Source organism: Rhinichthys klamathensis, unplaced genomic scaffold (assembly GCF_029890125.1).
Source record: "Rhinichthys klamathensis goyatoka isolate OS25496 unplaced genomic scaffold, OSU_Roscu_1.1 h1tg000591l_1, whole genome shotgun sequence".
Taxonomy (NCBI): Eukaryota; Metazoa; Chordata; class Actinopteri; order Cypriniformes; family Leuciscidae; genus Rhinichthys; species Rhinichthys klamathensis.
In genome coordinates, this window is record NW_026607048.1 from 899,432 (window position 1) to 914,707 (window position 15,276).

The window sequence follows — 15,276 nt, forward strand, 5'->3', positions numbered from 1 at the left end:
CTAAGCTTAATGTCAAAACTATAGATGTCTTAGCTCTTTTAAAATAAAAACATTAAAATGTAATGTTTATACTTAATAAAATACTTGCTTTTCTCTCTCTTTGCTCTGTCATTGTGATATGTATGCCATAATTTTAACACTAGAAGGACATTGTATTACAATATCGTGCATTTCTCATCAGTTCGAGAGCTTAAAATCATGGATGTTCCAGTAGAGGGCGCTAGAACACAAGGCAAACCAGAACATGTTTCTCTCATTTAATGCTGCTTTTTGGAAGAACCTTTGTCATTTCTTCTACAAGCTTCCATTTAAAATGACAAGCAATCAAGCATGTTGTTCTTGTATGATCATTTATTAACCTCTTCAATCTTGACATGTTCAGCTGCAGTAGTCTTCAAGGTGGTAGATGGTGCAGGGCCTGTGGCAGCACCGTTCCACAATTCCTCTCTTCCTCTTCATCGCCTTCTCTTTTAATGGAGCAACCTCATAATCTGCCAAATTTGAGAGCAAGACTGGGAGAAGAAGTGGATGCTATTAATTCTTCAACTACATTTTTACACAAAAGCATAATAGGTCTTCTTTAATGAGTGTTGCTGTTTGAGCATGAAAAAGGTCTGAAAAGCTACAAAGCACGACATTCTCTGTATCAGTACTGTTTCTGAACTTCCTTGATTGTAGTCTTTGAGTTTTCTTACGGGAACATACACGTCACAATATTAATCATTTATTTAAAATTAATTGAATGGGCAAAAAAGGGGCGAGAGCTAGTGTGTAGAAACTAGAGGTTGGTAAAGGGGCCATATTTGAAACGCCTCTCGGGCATGGAAGTGATGCTCCTGAATGATCTTTTTGAATGGGGAAACAACATTTTCCAAAACTTTTCGCCAAGCTTACGATTAAATTTCATATTTGAAATCACTAATGAAATCTGACAACAACTGTCTCTTACATTTTGGTTCTTAACGCTCGAATCATGACAGAAAACGACATTTTTTTCAGGCTGGATCAAGCTAATGCGCATGCGCTGTGGAAGCGCGCGTATACGCACAACCGGCACATCCGGGAACTTAACTGTCAATTTCGTCCCCGCCCCTTTTTGGGCGAAAACAAACTAGACTTTCCATAGACTTCAATACAAAATAACGGCAAAAAACAACGTCCGTACACAGCCGGCAGGCGTAAATAACTTAAGAAATCAATTATATAAAACATATCAAGTAATTATATGTCCACCCTGTCTGCCATAGAGCTTGAAAGATACATACACAAACTTAATTTAAAACATGTCCCTTTATTCTCCCAGCGTCAAATTGGTGTAACAACCCCACCCAAAGGGGTTATATATTATAATGTATATTATAAGACATAATATATACATTTAAAGATGCTTACATTCAAAAACGAAGTAAAATCATTCACTGGCTTACCATGGTTACTCGATGAGGTACGACTACGAGTAAATGTCCGGGAAAGACACCTCTGGCCACTGGGTGGGGTTGTTACCATAGATAGACAGTAAAATAATTAATTATTAAAATAAATAATTTGAGGCTGGGAGAATGAAGGGACATGTTTTTAAATTGACCAAATTAAGTTTGTTGATGTATCGTTCACGCTCTATGGCAGACAGGGTGGACATATAATTACTTGACATGTTTAATCTTAGTGATTTCTTAAGTTATTCACGCCTGTCTGCTGTGTACGGACGTTGTTTTGTGACGCTATTTTGTATTGAAGTCTATGGGAAGGCTAGTTTATTTCCCACAAAAGTGGGCGTGAACCTTTTCAGAGACATTCTATGACGCAGCGCCGGTTGTGCGTATGACCAGAGAATGTATGACTGACTCCCGGAGCTTCAAATGCCGTGCACACCACACTGTGATTCGACGACTTTCCCATTCAAAAAAATGCCTGTGCAAAACAGTGCCTGTGGCTGCGTGTAGCGCGCGTACCCTGACGTGCACCTCTCCAAAAATGTAACAACGCGTCAATTTTACGCGTACCGCAAGCGCTGTGATTGGTCTGCTAGAACCGCTCCCCGGGTTTCACATGCTCCCTCTGCATGTGTAATAGGCTATATGCACGCATAAGTTCCGCATTTGACGCAAGGCTGCTCTTCAGTTTCCGGTTGGGGAGATTTAAAGCGGAAGAAAACCGAGGAAAACGGGATTATGGCAGAGTCTTCAAAATGTACTGTCCTCTCGTCTTTGAAACGAAACTTTAATACGTTTAGATGTAATTTTATATATAGTTATGTTTATTTAATATAATAAACAAAGAAGCATAAACAAGATGAGGGGTGTCTGTTTTGTTTGTTTTTGTGACTAACGTTACTTTAGTATAGCAATAGAGGATAAAAACCAATATACGATCGGCGGAAGTAATCCAGCATCCTTAATGCTGATTTATACTTCTGCTTGTCTTTGTTCATAGTGACCGGAACTAAACAGATCGTTAGTGACAATGTAAAATGTGTAAAAAAAGAAAAAGGTATTCTAGTAGACCCCAAAAACTAAATCATAATTGGTAAAAAACAAATATATAATAGGTCCTCTTTAAAACTAGTTTCATACTCTAGTCTATATATGTACATTACAGAGAGTCCTCCTCACCCAGCAAGTTATCCAGGTCCCTCCTGCCTCTGTTGGAGTAAAAGAATCCTTTAGGTCCACACACAAGGTAAAGCGCATCCACCAGGTTGGAGCCACACAGATGCTGTGATGGAGTAGAGAGTGATCCAGGCAGGGAGGCCAACAGCAGGATTATTGTTGCGGCCTGTAGCAACACCATGATGGGCAGAAGCTGGATATGTGCTGCCTGGAATGAATGTGTATATGAACGAAGAGCAGCCTGCTTTCTATTTTAATTTTAATAGTTAACACCTAAAAACTTCAAAATACATTTGGTTTCCCACTTACCTTTCCTGAGTGAGCACAGTCAATCAAGAGTGGTCAGAACTGGGATGGAAATGTGCTCCTTAAATAGCTTCCCATTGCCAGGCCCTCGCTCTTGATGGCATCAGCGGAAAAACAAAAGTTCCCATGTAATAACATGACTCCTTATGTCACCTTGCTAATAAGTATTACTGTAATGGGCTTTATTACGATCGGATTAAAATGTACAGGTATGGAGTGTGTACAGGTCAGGGCAGGAGTGTATTTCAGTGTATTTCATATATTTTCTTTGTTTTTCTTGCTGGATTGTTTAACTAAACAATCCAACAGGATGCAGGTCATTGTGGACAAATGAGAGCAGGAAATAGTTCTCAGAAGTGTTGTGAGTGTCAGGGATAAAAGTGGGAATTTTAAAAGCATGTGGAATCGGATTCCAGAGGTGTCTGAAGGGGCACAAGGCCCACTGAAAAAAAAAGTGTGAAGCTGCAGTTGAAGAGCATCAGCATCTTCACCTTTTAAGTTTCTTCAAATGTTAACACCAAGGGACCCACATGACCGGTCTAATGGGACCCCCTGAGGTAATTCAATGCCGTCTTTCACTTCTCCCTTCAACTGTGTGTTATGAGGCCATTATCATGGGGCGGTGAATAGAGCTTTAATCAGACTTTTAATGAATTACCATATTAACAGCAGGAAAGCAGGTCACCTTGAAGAGGAATATTTTAGAAATCACTTCGTATTTCTGCAGATTCATGTCAATTGTTCTTATTATATTATTATAATTAGCCTATATTATATTTTTATACTATGGTGAATAATACAAAATAAATATTCTAAAACCCCAAGTGAAAGGCACCTACTGTTAATAAGGATTGTTATTATTATTATCTACAAATGTAATATTTAATAATGATATTATACAATTAATAAAAATAAAATAATAGTAAATAATAAGTATAAGTATATAACCCTAATATTTGTATATATTATACAGTATTATTTTAGATATTATTTTGTTATGTTCAATATTATAAAATATATGCTGCAAATGAAAGAGAATGACTGTTCAAGATAAAATGAAAGACAACGGCTGTCTAATAATTTATTATTAAATAATAATGTTATAAACTAGTAAAATAATATAATATATGGATATAATATATAAATTCATGTAATGTATAGTAGGCCTAATAATAAATAAATAATTTATGTAATGGCCAATATACAGGTCCTTTTCAAAAAATTAGCATATTGTGATAAAGTTCATTATTTTCCATAATCTAATGATAAAAATTAAACTTTCATATATTTTAGATTCATTGCACACCAACTGAAATATTTCAGGTCTTTTATTGTTTTAAAGTCGGCATGAAATCAAATTTGACAAATCTTCTTTTTATATGTAATATTGTAGTGTTTATTATAAATGATTTATCTGTGCACTTCATTATTTTTTTATGTACCGTTATAATCTTTAATCAAATACATTACCCTTCCCTCCCCCCTCGAAACGACCTCTCTTCACTTTCGGTCACGTGCAATGGCGAAAGGGTGCGGCCAGAGCCGATGAGGGTGCGGCTATCGGTGCAACGCCTTTCAGAGAAGATACATTCAAATCTGCCTTCATTTTGTTTGCAACGCCCAACCTCCAACGATCCAATCAATTCCCGAAGGACGAAATCAAGCCCCGCCCTACATTTTTTTCTAATTTCAGAAGCCGTTTCACTCGGATATACGTCACAACAAGGAAAAAATGACAATCTCAACTTCCGTTTCATGCCGACTTTAATACTGATGATTTTGGCATACAGCTCATGAAAACCCCAAATTCCTGTCTCAAAAAATTAGCATATCATGAAAAGGGTCTCTAAACAAGCTATTAACCTAATCATCTGAATCAACTAATTAACTCTAAACACCTGCAAAAGATTCCTGAGGCTTTTAAAAACTCCCAGCCTGTTTCATTACTCAAAACCACAATCATGGGTAAGACTGCCGACCTGACTGCTGTCCAGAAGGCCATCATTGACACCCTCAAGCAAGAGGGTAAGACAGAAAGAAATTTCTGAACAAATAGGCTGTTCCCAGAGTGCTGTATCAAGGCACCTCAGTGGGAAGTCTGTGGGAAGGAAAAAGTGTGGCAAAAAAACGATGCACAACGAGAAGAGGTGACCGGACCCTGAGGAAGATTGTGGAGAAGGACCGATTCCAGACCTTGGGGGACCTGCGGAAGCAGTGGACTGAGTCTGGAGTAGAAACATCCAGAGCCACCGTGCACAGGCGTGTGCAGGAAATGGGCTACAGGTGCCGCATTCCCCAGGTCAAGCCACTTTTGAACCAGAAACAGCGGCAGAAGCGCCTGACCTGGGCTACAGAGAAGCAGCACTGGACTGTTGCTCAGTTTTGCATGTCATTCGGAAATCAAGGTGCCAGAGTCTGAGGAAGACTGGGGAGAAGGAAATGCCAAAATGCCTGAAGTCCAGTGTCAAGTACCCACAGTCAGTGATGGTCTGGGGTGCCATGTCAGCTGCTGGTGTTGGTGCACTGTGTTTTATCAAGGGCAGGGTCAATGCAGCTAGCTATCAGGAGATTTTGGAGCACTTCATGCTTCCATCTGCTGAAAAGCTTTATGGAGATGAAGATTTCATTTTTCAGCACGACCTGGCACCTGCTCACAGTGCCAAAACCACTGGTAAATGGTTTACTGACCATGGTATTACTGTGCTCAATTGGCCTGCCAACTCTCCTGACCTGAACCCCATAGAGAATCGGTGGGATATTGTGAAGAGAAAGTTGAGAGACGCAAGACCCAACACTCTGGATGAGCTTAAGGCCGCTATCGAAGCATCCTGGGCCATCATAACACCTCAGCAGTGTCACAGGCTGATTGCCTCCATGCCACGCCGCATTGAAGCAGTCATTTCTGCAAAAGGATTCCCGACCAAGTATTGACTATTGAGTGCATAACTGAACATAATTATTTGAAGGTTGACTCTTTTTTTTGTATTAAAAACACTTCTTTTATTGGTCGGATGAAATACGCTAATTTTTTGAGACAGGAATTTTGGGTTTTCATGAGCTGTATGCCAAAATCATCAGTATTAAAACAATAAAAGACCTGAAATATTTCAGTTGGTGTGCAATGAATCTAAAATATATGAAATTTTAATTTTCATCATTACATTACGGAAAATAATGAACTTTATCACAATATGCTAATTTTTTGTGAAGGACCTGTACTGCATGCGATGGTGCAAATGAAAGGTAGAATTTTCCAAATAAACATTTATTAATAATGAATATATATTTTATTATTCATATTTCATAATATTATCAAAATCCAATAATTGTTATGTCATTACTGATAACTATATATTTTTCTTTTTACATTTAACCGGCCTCATCAGACCATTTTAATGAATCAATTCAAACTTAGCATAGAAAGCATGCATAATGTTCACATTGGTAGAAACAAACAGCACTGACATGATGGCCTGAATCCTGTCCCTGTCTCACAGAGGAAGAGGAAGTAGTCGAAATATGCTCTCACTAAACCATAACAAGTGCATTTTATTTAAAACTGTCTCATTTCTTACGCACTGACAGGAGGAAAGCCAAAGTCCGATTCTGTTTTATAGAAAGAACATTTTGCCGTCCAGTCTGACTGCGGCGTGTTCTTCGTCGGGACACTGAGTCTGTCAGCCTGAAGCAATGACAGGCTCCCCTGACGTCTGCGCTCCCTGTCCAAGCAGTGACAGTCCGTAATTCAGCACTAACCTCTGCCGTGACCTACCCCTCGCCCTGCTATTCCACTCCCACTCTAAAACATGCCAGACTGGCGTTTGCACTTTCACTGTCCTTTTTTTTGTTGCAGATTTACGGTGGAATACTAAATTCAAGGAGGTGAGAGATCTACTGTGAAGCTGAAATCCGCACCAAAATAGCCTATCAAATTGAGTGTTTTTTTCTTCTTCTTTCTTTCAGGCCGCACACACATACTGTCCTGCTTATATCGGGAGATGATGAATGTTGCCACAGAATGATGGAGCTGAGTGAGAAGATGAGTTGACAGTTGAGAAAATGGCTAAATGTCTCAGATATGACAAATCCCCAAAGAATAAAACAACAAGCCCGAGGTACGTCTCTCTTTATCTCTTTGTAAAGAAAGAGGCATTTCTGAAGTGCTAGGTAATTGCCCTTTTAGTCCTCAGCTGCAAGGGAGAAAAATGGAATATGAACTGTTGGAATTGAGTTTTGTCTCATTTTCTTACTGCTGTGTCATCTTCAATGTGATCGATGCCGGTGTTAGTGGGCATATTTTCTCCCTGGAGATTGCTTTCAACATTCCTCCTATAAGCTATTCAACTATGATTCTTTTCTGCCATTAAGGAATATTTTCAGGAGCATTCTCTGCCAAACATACCCAGCAGTGAGCTTTATTCTGAGCATGATAACCTATTTGCAGTCTTTTCACCACTGGCCCTCTATGAACCCTTACCAGGAGATGTGTTTTGCGGTGCGGGTCAGAATTGAAAAGTTTTGTCAGGCCTCTTCAGAATGAAGATGTGCTGGAGTCTGCATGGTGAGATATGCAGTGTATCGATCAACCTGTGCTGGAAAGATGGGGTAATTTTCTGGGTTCAGCGTTGAGGAGTGGGGCAGACAGCAGGATTTTGGTATTATCGCAGTGCAAATGGAGAGTAGAACGAGAGGGGGGTTGGGGGGTGTTGCGTTTGGCAATGCAGGGAAGCAGACTGTAAAATGACAGTAGAGGTTAACCGTCTCCTCTGCATCCACCACACGGGTTAATCGATACACTCGGGTCGGGCTCCGGGGGTCTGCCGTACGGACGGTACTCGTGCTCTCAGAGATTAAACACGCTCAGAACTGCATATTAACAGTTTAACAGGCCAGCAAGTTCATAAACACATGCTTGATGGATGTTGATTCAGAGTTTGCGTCATCTGAAGTCCTCGCAGGAGTTGGTGCCGTCTCTTCACAGGTTAACCCGGGTTAACGGGTTAATAGCCTAAACTTTATGTATGTTGCATTCAGCCTTTTTGTGGTTTTGTAAGTCTATTGTAAAATGTTATGTTTGGACTGCGTGTTAATTGTTGCACATTGTATGTTGTCTTTATCTATAGTTCCCAAGTTAAAAAAAAATATTGTACTTTACACTGTACCCATCACAAATTGCTCCGAGACAAGAAGCTTGAGGATCCAAATGCAGTATTTGTTGAACAGGGTAATCCAAAGTAGCCTACAGGCAAGGTCAAACACTGGCTGTCAGTCCATACAAACAAACACAACAAGGGAGGGAAGACGGGCAAAAGAGTAATCCATGGAACAGGCAAGAAATCCAAAAACCAAGCGACATGAAACAAGGGAGAATGCTTGGAATTGCAGTGTGACACTAAACAAGACTTTGCAGATAATGAATGAGAAAACCAGGCTTATATGGGGTGAGCTAAACAAGATAATGAGACACAGGTGAATGTGATAATGGATGAAGAGTCCGGGCAGTGAGTTATAGGAGATGTATTTTCTGAGGGAATGACAATAGTCTGATGTGGAGTGCCCTCTGGTGGCTCTCAAGGATACTCCAGCTGGTGACCGTTACAGTATATGACAATAAAAAACAAAACTGTGACTTGTTGACTAAAAAAAATATATATTTTATTATTTAGTTAGTGATACATCATTCATTTTGGCAGAAACTTGGCAGTTTGACTTCTTTTGAATGATCAAAATGTATAAGATAATTAATTTGTTTATTATTATATTTAAATTTAACATGCCTCGCAAAACATTAAATACTAATAAAATAGTTTTTTATTGTAATCAATGATTAATTTTGGCAGAAGACATGCCGATTCTTTTTACTACATGCAGATTGAATTGATTTGAATGATCAGAATTTAACACTAAGACATGAGTTAATTTTTGCAGAAATCTTGCTGTCACAGCTTGGTTCACACAAGTGTAGAGGATCTAATCTATAAGGGCGGGCAACTCTGGCCCTCCAGACCAAGGGTGCATCTCAATCAGCTCCCAATTTCAGTAGTCAGGGCACTCGGCCATTTTAAAGGGATGTCTCAAGCGCAAAATCCTACCAGTGCTCTGAAACTTTCGTTCCCTAAAAAGTCCCACAATGCACTGTGATAACCAGGCAGCATCGATGCTCACTACTATGTTTCCTCATTGGAATTTCTGAAGCGCAAAACAAATCTAGCAAGCCAACTCACAACATATAATGACATGCGATAGATGTTTTTTTTTTTTTTTTTAAATCATTATTTAATTATTTAATCATATTTCAACATAAACACACTGGTAATAAACAATCTACATTTATAATAGATTTACGACTGAAATGTTGCAGGGATCATCATAATGTGCTTTTAAATAACAAACAAAAAAATGTCAGAAAGATATCTGTGCTGTTGTTGTTCATAAAGGACGTTTCCATGATGTCGCCTGAAATAGAGTCATCAGAGTCCCAATGTGAAGTGAGTCAGGGTCCTTAACAGTGCCTGAATTTATGTGCACAATGACCTCGGGAGAGCTTGCAGAGTTGAGCTCAAACCCTAATCAAACACACCTGATCAAGCTAGGTCTTCAGGATTAGAAAGCTACAGGCAGGTGCGTTTTGTCAGGGTTGGATCTAAACTCTGCAGGAAAGTGGATCTTGAGGGCCAGAGTTGCCCGGCCCTAATCTAATCACAGCAGTATTATTTATTTATAGAGCAAAACACACAGGAACAGTAATAACACACTGGAGAACAGAAAACCGAACTAACACCACAAGAACAGACCAAGAACTGAACCAAATAAGGGAATATAAATAAGCTAATAAGGGGTAAAACAAGGCCTAGGAGGGACTGATGATCAATCAACTAATTGAAACCGTGTATAGCAACCAAGGACATATGGACTAAAGTTAAACGCAGGTAAAGAAAATAAACTCAAAGAACCAACTTTAACTTTTATAACTTGCATGCAGTTTAACTTAATTTGAATTATTCTGAAAATGTAACATGTTGCTATTCTTACAATTTGGAACTGTAACAGAGGTCTAATTAATATAAATATATGGGTGATAAGAATAATTCGAATTAAGTCAAAGTGAAGAAAGTGAAAAAAAAAAAAACACTCGTTGACAGCCCTTGCCTAAATATGATTTGCTTGAAAAATTAAAACAATAACGAATCGCTCCCAAGTCAGAAAATTCCATGGAGCGGTTATTTCCTGGTCTTATTCATAATTGTTTTTCCATTTATTTTTCCCATATTGATTAAAACAAATCTTTTTTTTTAAACGTGTTTAAAGGAAACCAAACCCACAAGCTATGAGGTCAATCCCAAGTTACATGGCAAACTTTGGTTTGAAGTAGATTTGAAAATGGAACAAAAACAAAGGTACAAAACTGTGTAACAATATATTAATATTAATGAGGGAATTAGCTACAATCCCCTGAAGCATTACAAACAACATAATCGAATTACAATGATGGAGGAATATAAAACTATTCATTTAAAGTTGTTTTTCACATGTAGGCATAGTGTTGCACAATACCGGCACTATAACATGCAAATCAATTCTCTGATTGGTGTAATTGTCTGTACAGCATAGTATTGTAATGTAGTTTTCCACCATGAATTCAGCTGTTAAACATGATTATTATAAAAGTAAGTAGAAACAATGCTGATCTGACTGCTTCAACAAAAGCTACTATCCATTAAAGGGTTAGTTCCCCAAAAAATGAAAATTATGTCATTAATGACGCACCCTCACGTCGTTCCAAGCCCGTAAGACCTCCGTTCATCTTCGGAACACAGTTTAAGATATTTTAGATTTAGTCCGAGAGCTTTCTGTCCCTCCATTGAAAATCTATGTACGGTATACTGTCCTTGTCCAGAAAGGAAATAAAGACATCAAAGTAGTCCATGTGCCATCAGTGGGTTAGTTAGAATGTTTTGAAGCATCGAAAATACATTTTGGTCCAAAAATAACAAAAACTACGACTTTATTCATCATTGTATTCTCTCGCGGTTCTGTTGGAACGACATGAGGGTGAGTCATTAATGACATAATTTTTGGGTGAACTAACCCTTTAACAACCTCGTGGCTCACAGTCTTTAGCCTATTGTTTAGTCTTTAGGTTAAAAAGTTATCGTTAAAAAATCAATTCCCTATGGAGAAAATGAATGGACTTTTTACTCCTAGAACTCAAATGTTGCACTGTATAGAACGGTGCATAAAACATGTAAATAACGTAAATAATAAATCAGCTCCATAGTGAATTCCAAGTGATCACGGGTTTAGGGTGCTTTATCATGGCACATGGCCGCCAGTAATGGGCATTTGTGCAACGTAAGCAATTAAGAGGGAAGTTATAAGGGCATAAAAAAGAAAAGTGAAACGGCAGATTTACGTCACATATCTCACCTGGCTTTAGTGAAGGAGCATACATGAGCCTCATGGAAGAGGTTAGAGAATGTTGACGGAAAAATCTAAAAAGCGAAACAGAGAAAGTGATTGTGCAAGGGGCCTGGGTAAGATTTAGGCCCTTTCACACCAAGAAAGATAACTATAAAGACAACTATAACGAGAACTATATTAGCGTCCATCCACATCAACAAACGATAACGGTCTTTTTATTCTAACATGCGTGCTGCGTTTTCAAAATAGCGAAAATGGATGATATACTGCCAGGCATCTCGAATGTTGATTCACTTCTTCCTAGCACTATCCCCTATAAATAAACACACACACACACACACACACACACACACACACACACACACACACACACACACACACACACACACTCACACAACAAAGCAATTTGACTGCTTTGTGTTGTTACAAATTTGGAACACAAAATGAGAAAAAAGTAGGCTACTAAAATAATAACTTTAATGATATTGACTGATGTTATAGATTACATTTTAGGCTTTTACAATTGTTGTGTATGTGGTGGTTACAAAAGTAGATAAGTATTTGTAAATAAATAAGTATATAAATAGTAGTAAATAAATATATGATATGTAAGATGTGACGACAAGAGAATGTATTTCTAAAACATGTTTTTTTTGTGATTATTTCTTTGACGATTAATCTTCCCTGCTCAATCGTTCGATTATTTGATTGCTTTTACCTTTTGGGAGTGTTCGCCTGCTTGAGGGAGGGGGCTCACGCGCGCTGCTCAAACAATACAGACTCTGATAAGTGAAGCAGCAGCAGCTCCGTGTCCTGTATTAATTTATACATCTCCCCTCATCAGGTATGAATTACATAAAAGCAATGAGAGTATGCTTTTTTGACATGTAAGAGTTTAAGAAATGTTAATTACATTGTTTAAAGTGTTTAAGTTTACTGTTATTACGAACTGTAAAAGTTCGCTGCAAGTCACGTCTGTGTGCGTCACGCGTGCTAGTTATAAATTTCATGCTGTCTCAGAGAGAAGGCGCAATATATGAGTAAGTCCACAAATAAGATGTGTCTTGGTGAAATAATGCAATGAGTAAGTTGTAAGTGCCAAATGACTTTGAAAATGAGTGTCTGTACTAAAAATGTATCAGGAAGAATAATTCTGGCAAACATGAACACATTTTTAGGATTTATTCACGTGTAAAATGTTATATATGTTATCAGTGAATATTTCATAGTACCTATGCTTAATCTGTGGACACAGTAGTAAAAGAGAAATACCGGTACTGTATATGTAATTCTGTTATATATTGTGATTAGCCTACTCTTGAAGTGATGCACTGTCATTGATTGCCATAAGAGTGATTGAACTGTTTTACATTGTATAAAAAACAATACAGACTCTGATAAGTGAAGCAGCAGCAGCTCCGTGTCCTGTATTAATTTATACATATATCTCCCCTCATCAGGCGGTGAGGGTACTACATTTTGGAGGCCCCGCTGGGATGAAATGCAGTGAAGGTCGGCGTCCATAGATGATGGTCTACCTCCAGTGTCATTCATTCTGACTTGCGGCTGAGGAGAACAGAGTGAGAACGGCTGGCGTCCACGTTGAGTTCGGAAGAATAGTGCGTGCTATCTGAGGTTGATCGTTGATACCCGGAACATTGCCATTTTCCGACCAGCTAAGACTGCTTTTCTGCATCACACACTGCACACACCCACAGCCCAAGTGAACCATGGATCAGTTAGAGGACTTAAGACTTGAAGTGATAGGAGTATTGTATTCACTATCAAGAGAAAACCTTGTGAAATTGTGTGATTTCTTGAATATTGAAGGGAGTGAACATGTTATCGACAAAAGCCGCTCATTTGTCATTTCTGCACTAGTGAGACATCTTGAAAGGGAGGGGTTAGATGAACTGGAAGATAATGGCATGTCAGAACTTTTGTGTGTAAGAGACAAAATTTGTGAACTTCAACAGGGGAGTGAAAATACCTCTGAGCAACAGACAGCACAGGTGGTTCAGAGAGTGACTGTAGACTCAGTAGTCCAGGTCACAGAGCAAGAAAAGCTACAAAAAGATATTGATACGTTGCAGTTAGCTTTGCAAAAACTAATTGAACAAAAACATAACATCGTTACAAGCACACAGCAGAATGTTAGTGCCCCACACCACACAAACATGCGGCTAAGCTGTGACACACAGCAAAGCTTAGACACACAAAATTTCAACCTAAATGGTCACTCAGCGTCAACACGACCAGTTATGTCAACATGGAGCAGGGAGTTCAAAATATCTGGCCAGATAGGTGAACCTGGGCAAAAAGACAAACTCTCCTTCTCAAGTCTAGCTCACCAAATTGAACATGGACGGAGCAGAGGTTTCTCTGAGCTTGAAATTGTTGATGCTGTAATCCGATCAATTGCACCAGGCATGCAGCTTCGTAGCTACTTAGAGGGAAAGACAAACCTTACACTGCCCACATTAAGACGGATTCTCAGGGCTCATTTCCAAGAAAAGGGTGCCACTGAGCTGTATAAACAACTTACCTCAGAGGTACAGAGCAGCAGAGAGACCCCGCAGAGCTTCCTTGTCCGCTGTCTGGATTTAAGACAAAAGATTCTGTTTGCATCACAGGAGGCCGAATCAAGTTTGAAGTATGACCCAAAGCTAGTCCAAAGTATGTTTCTCCACACTATCCTGACGGGACTACAGAATGACAGCATTAGAGGTGATCTGCGACCCTATTTGACACAAACTGATGTAAGTGACGAACTACTCTTTGATAAAGTTAATCTGGCGTGCGCCCACGAAGCTGAGCGCCAAAGTAAAAAGAAATTCATCCAGCCATGCGCCGCTAAAGTACACACAGTTCAATCCAGTGATACCACTCTGGAGAAAAAGGGAAAAACACCACCTCAGCACAATCCAGAGAAGACCGAACTTCAGATCTTAAGTGAGCTGAGAGAAATGCGTTCAGGCATGGCACTGTTGAAAGACCTCAGTGCGGAGGTATCTCAAATTAAAGAGTCAATCAAACAACCTCAGGTCATGTCCACTCAGTGCCCCCCGCTAACTAGCGCATCCCCACCACAGACTCCATACCCTGCACAGACTCAATATCCACCTCAATATTACCGGCAGCCTTACGACCGGAGGAGAGAGACAGTTCCACGACCACAGTGGCTCCCAGCACAACGCTATCACCCTCCTGCGACTCGAGTAAGGAAATGCTTTGCATGTCAACAAAGTGGATTGGATGTCTACTGTAGTCACTGTTACAAGTGTGGTGGTAGCGACCATTTCTCAGCTGGCTGTCGAGCACGGATGCCCATGACACACAGAGATGGTTCTTTAAACGAGGACAGGTCACGACCGCGGGACAGGCAGTGACCAGTGCGATGGAAGAGTCCCGTCAAAGCTGTTCATTTGGTGGTACCCTCCACCCTGACCTCATATTGAGACACTGTGAGACTGGTAAACAAACATTGTACCGCTCTAAAGCATGTCAATCTAATCACGGGACAGAAAATAAGAAACGACGCAATCAGTCCTCCAATGTCATTATAAATTCTGCTTTGCCAAAAAGGAAATCGAAAGAGAAAATGTCTATGGGTACTGCTTTTGTAGGGAAGCAATGTGTTGTACAGTGTTACATCCAAGGCCAGCTTGTTGATGTATTATGGGATACAGGATCTCAAGTGTGTATAGTGGATGAACTGTGGAAAAACAAACACTTGCCAAATATCAGACTGAGAAATGTTGCAGAGGTAATTGATGCGCCTGAAGGACTCTGCCTTGTGGCGGCGAACGGGCAGGGCATACCTTATGCAGGGTGGATGGAAGTGACTTTTGGGTTGGCATCAAATGAAGTGAAAACAAAAGAACTGGTCATACCTGTGTTGGTAATGAAGGGCAGAGAGCTTCGTCATCCTATCATTGGA

At 39.5% G+C, this 15,276-nt stretch overlaps 1 protein-coding gene across 1 annotated transcript; it reads right to left on the minus strand.

The window, feature by feature from the left end:
* Positions 1-378: 378 nt before the first annotated feature.
* Positions 379-2,806, minus strand: insb (preproinsulin b). Its single transcript, XM_056240316.1, has 2 exons — positions 2,613-2,806; positions 379-512 (listed from the first exon to the last, which is right to left on the minus strand). The coding sequence occupies exons 1-2, from the start codon at positions 2,788-2,790 to the stop codon at positions 379-381; spliced, it is 312 nt and encodes a 103-aa protein (XP_056096291.1). The 5' UTR covers positions 2,791-2,806.
* Between the last annotated feature and the right edge of the window lie 12,470 nt (positions 2,807-15,276).

Coding starts and splice junctions, on each gene's coding strand:
- insb (XM_056240316.1), bottom strand. CDS start 2,790: ATGGTGTTGCTACAGGCCGCAACAATAATCCTGCTGTTGGCCTCCCTG. Junction 513..2,612: donor GGACCTGGATAACTTGCTGG/GTGAGGAGGACT, acceptor TTCTTCTCCCAG/TCTTGCTCTCAAATTTGGCA.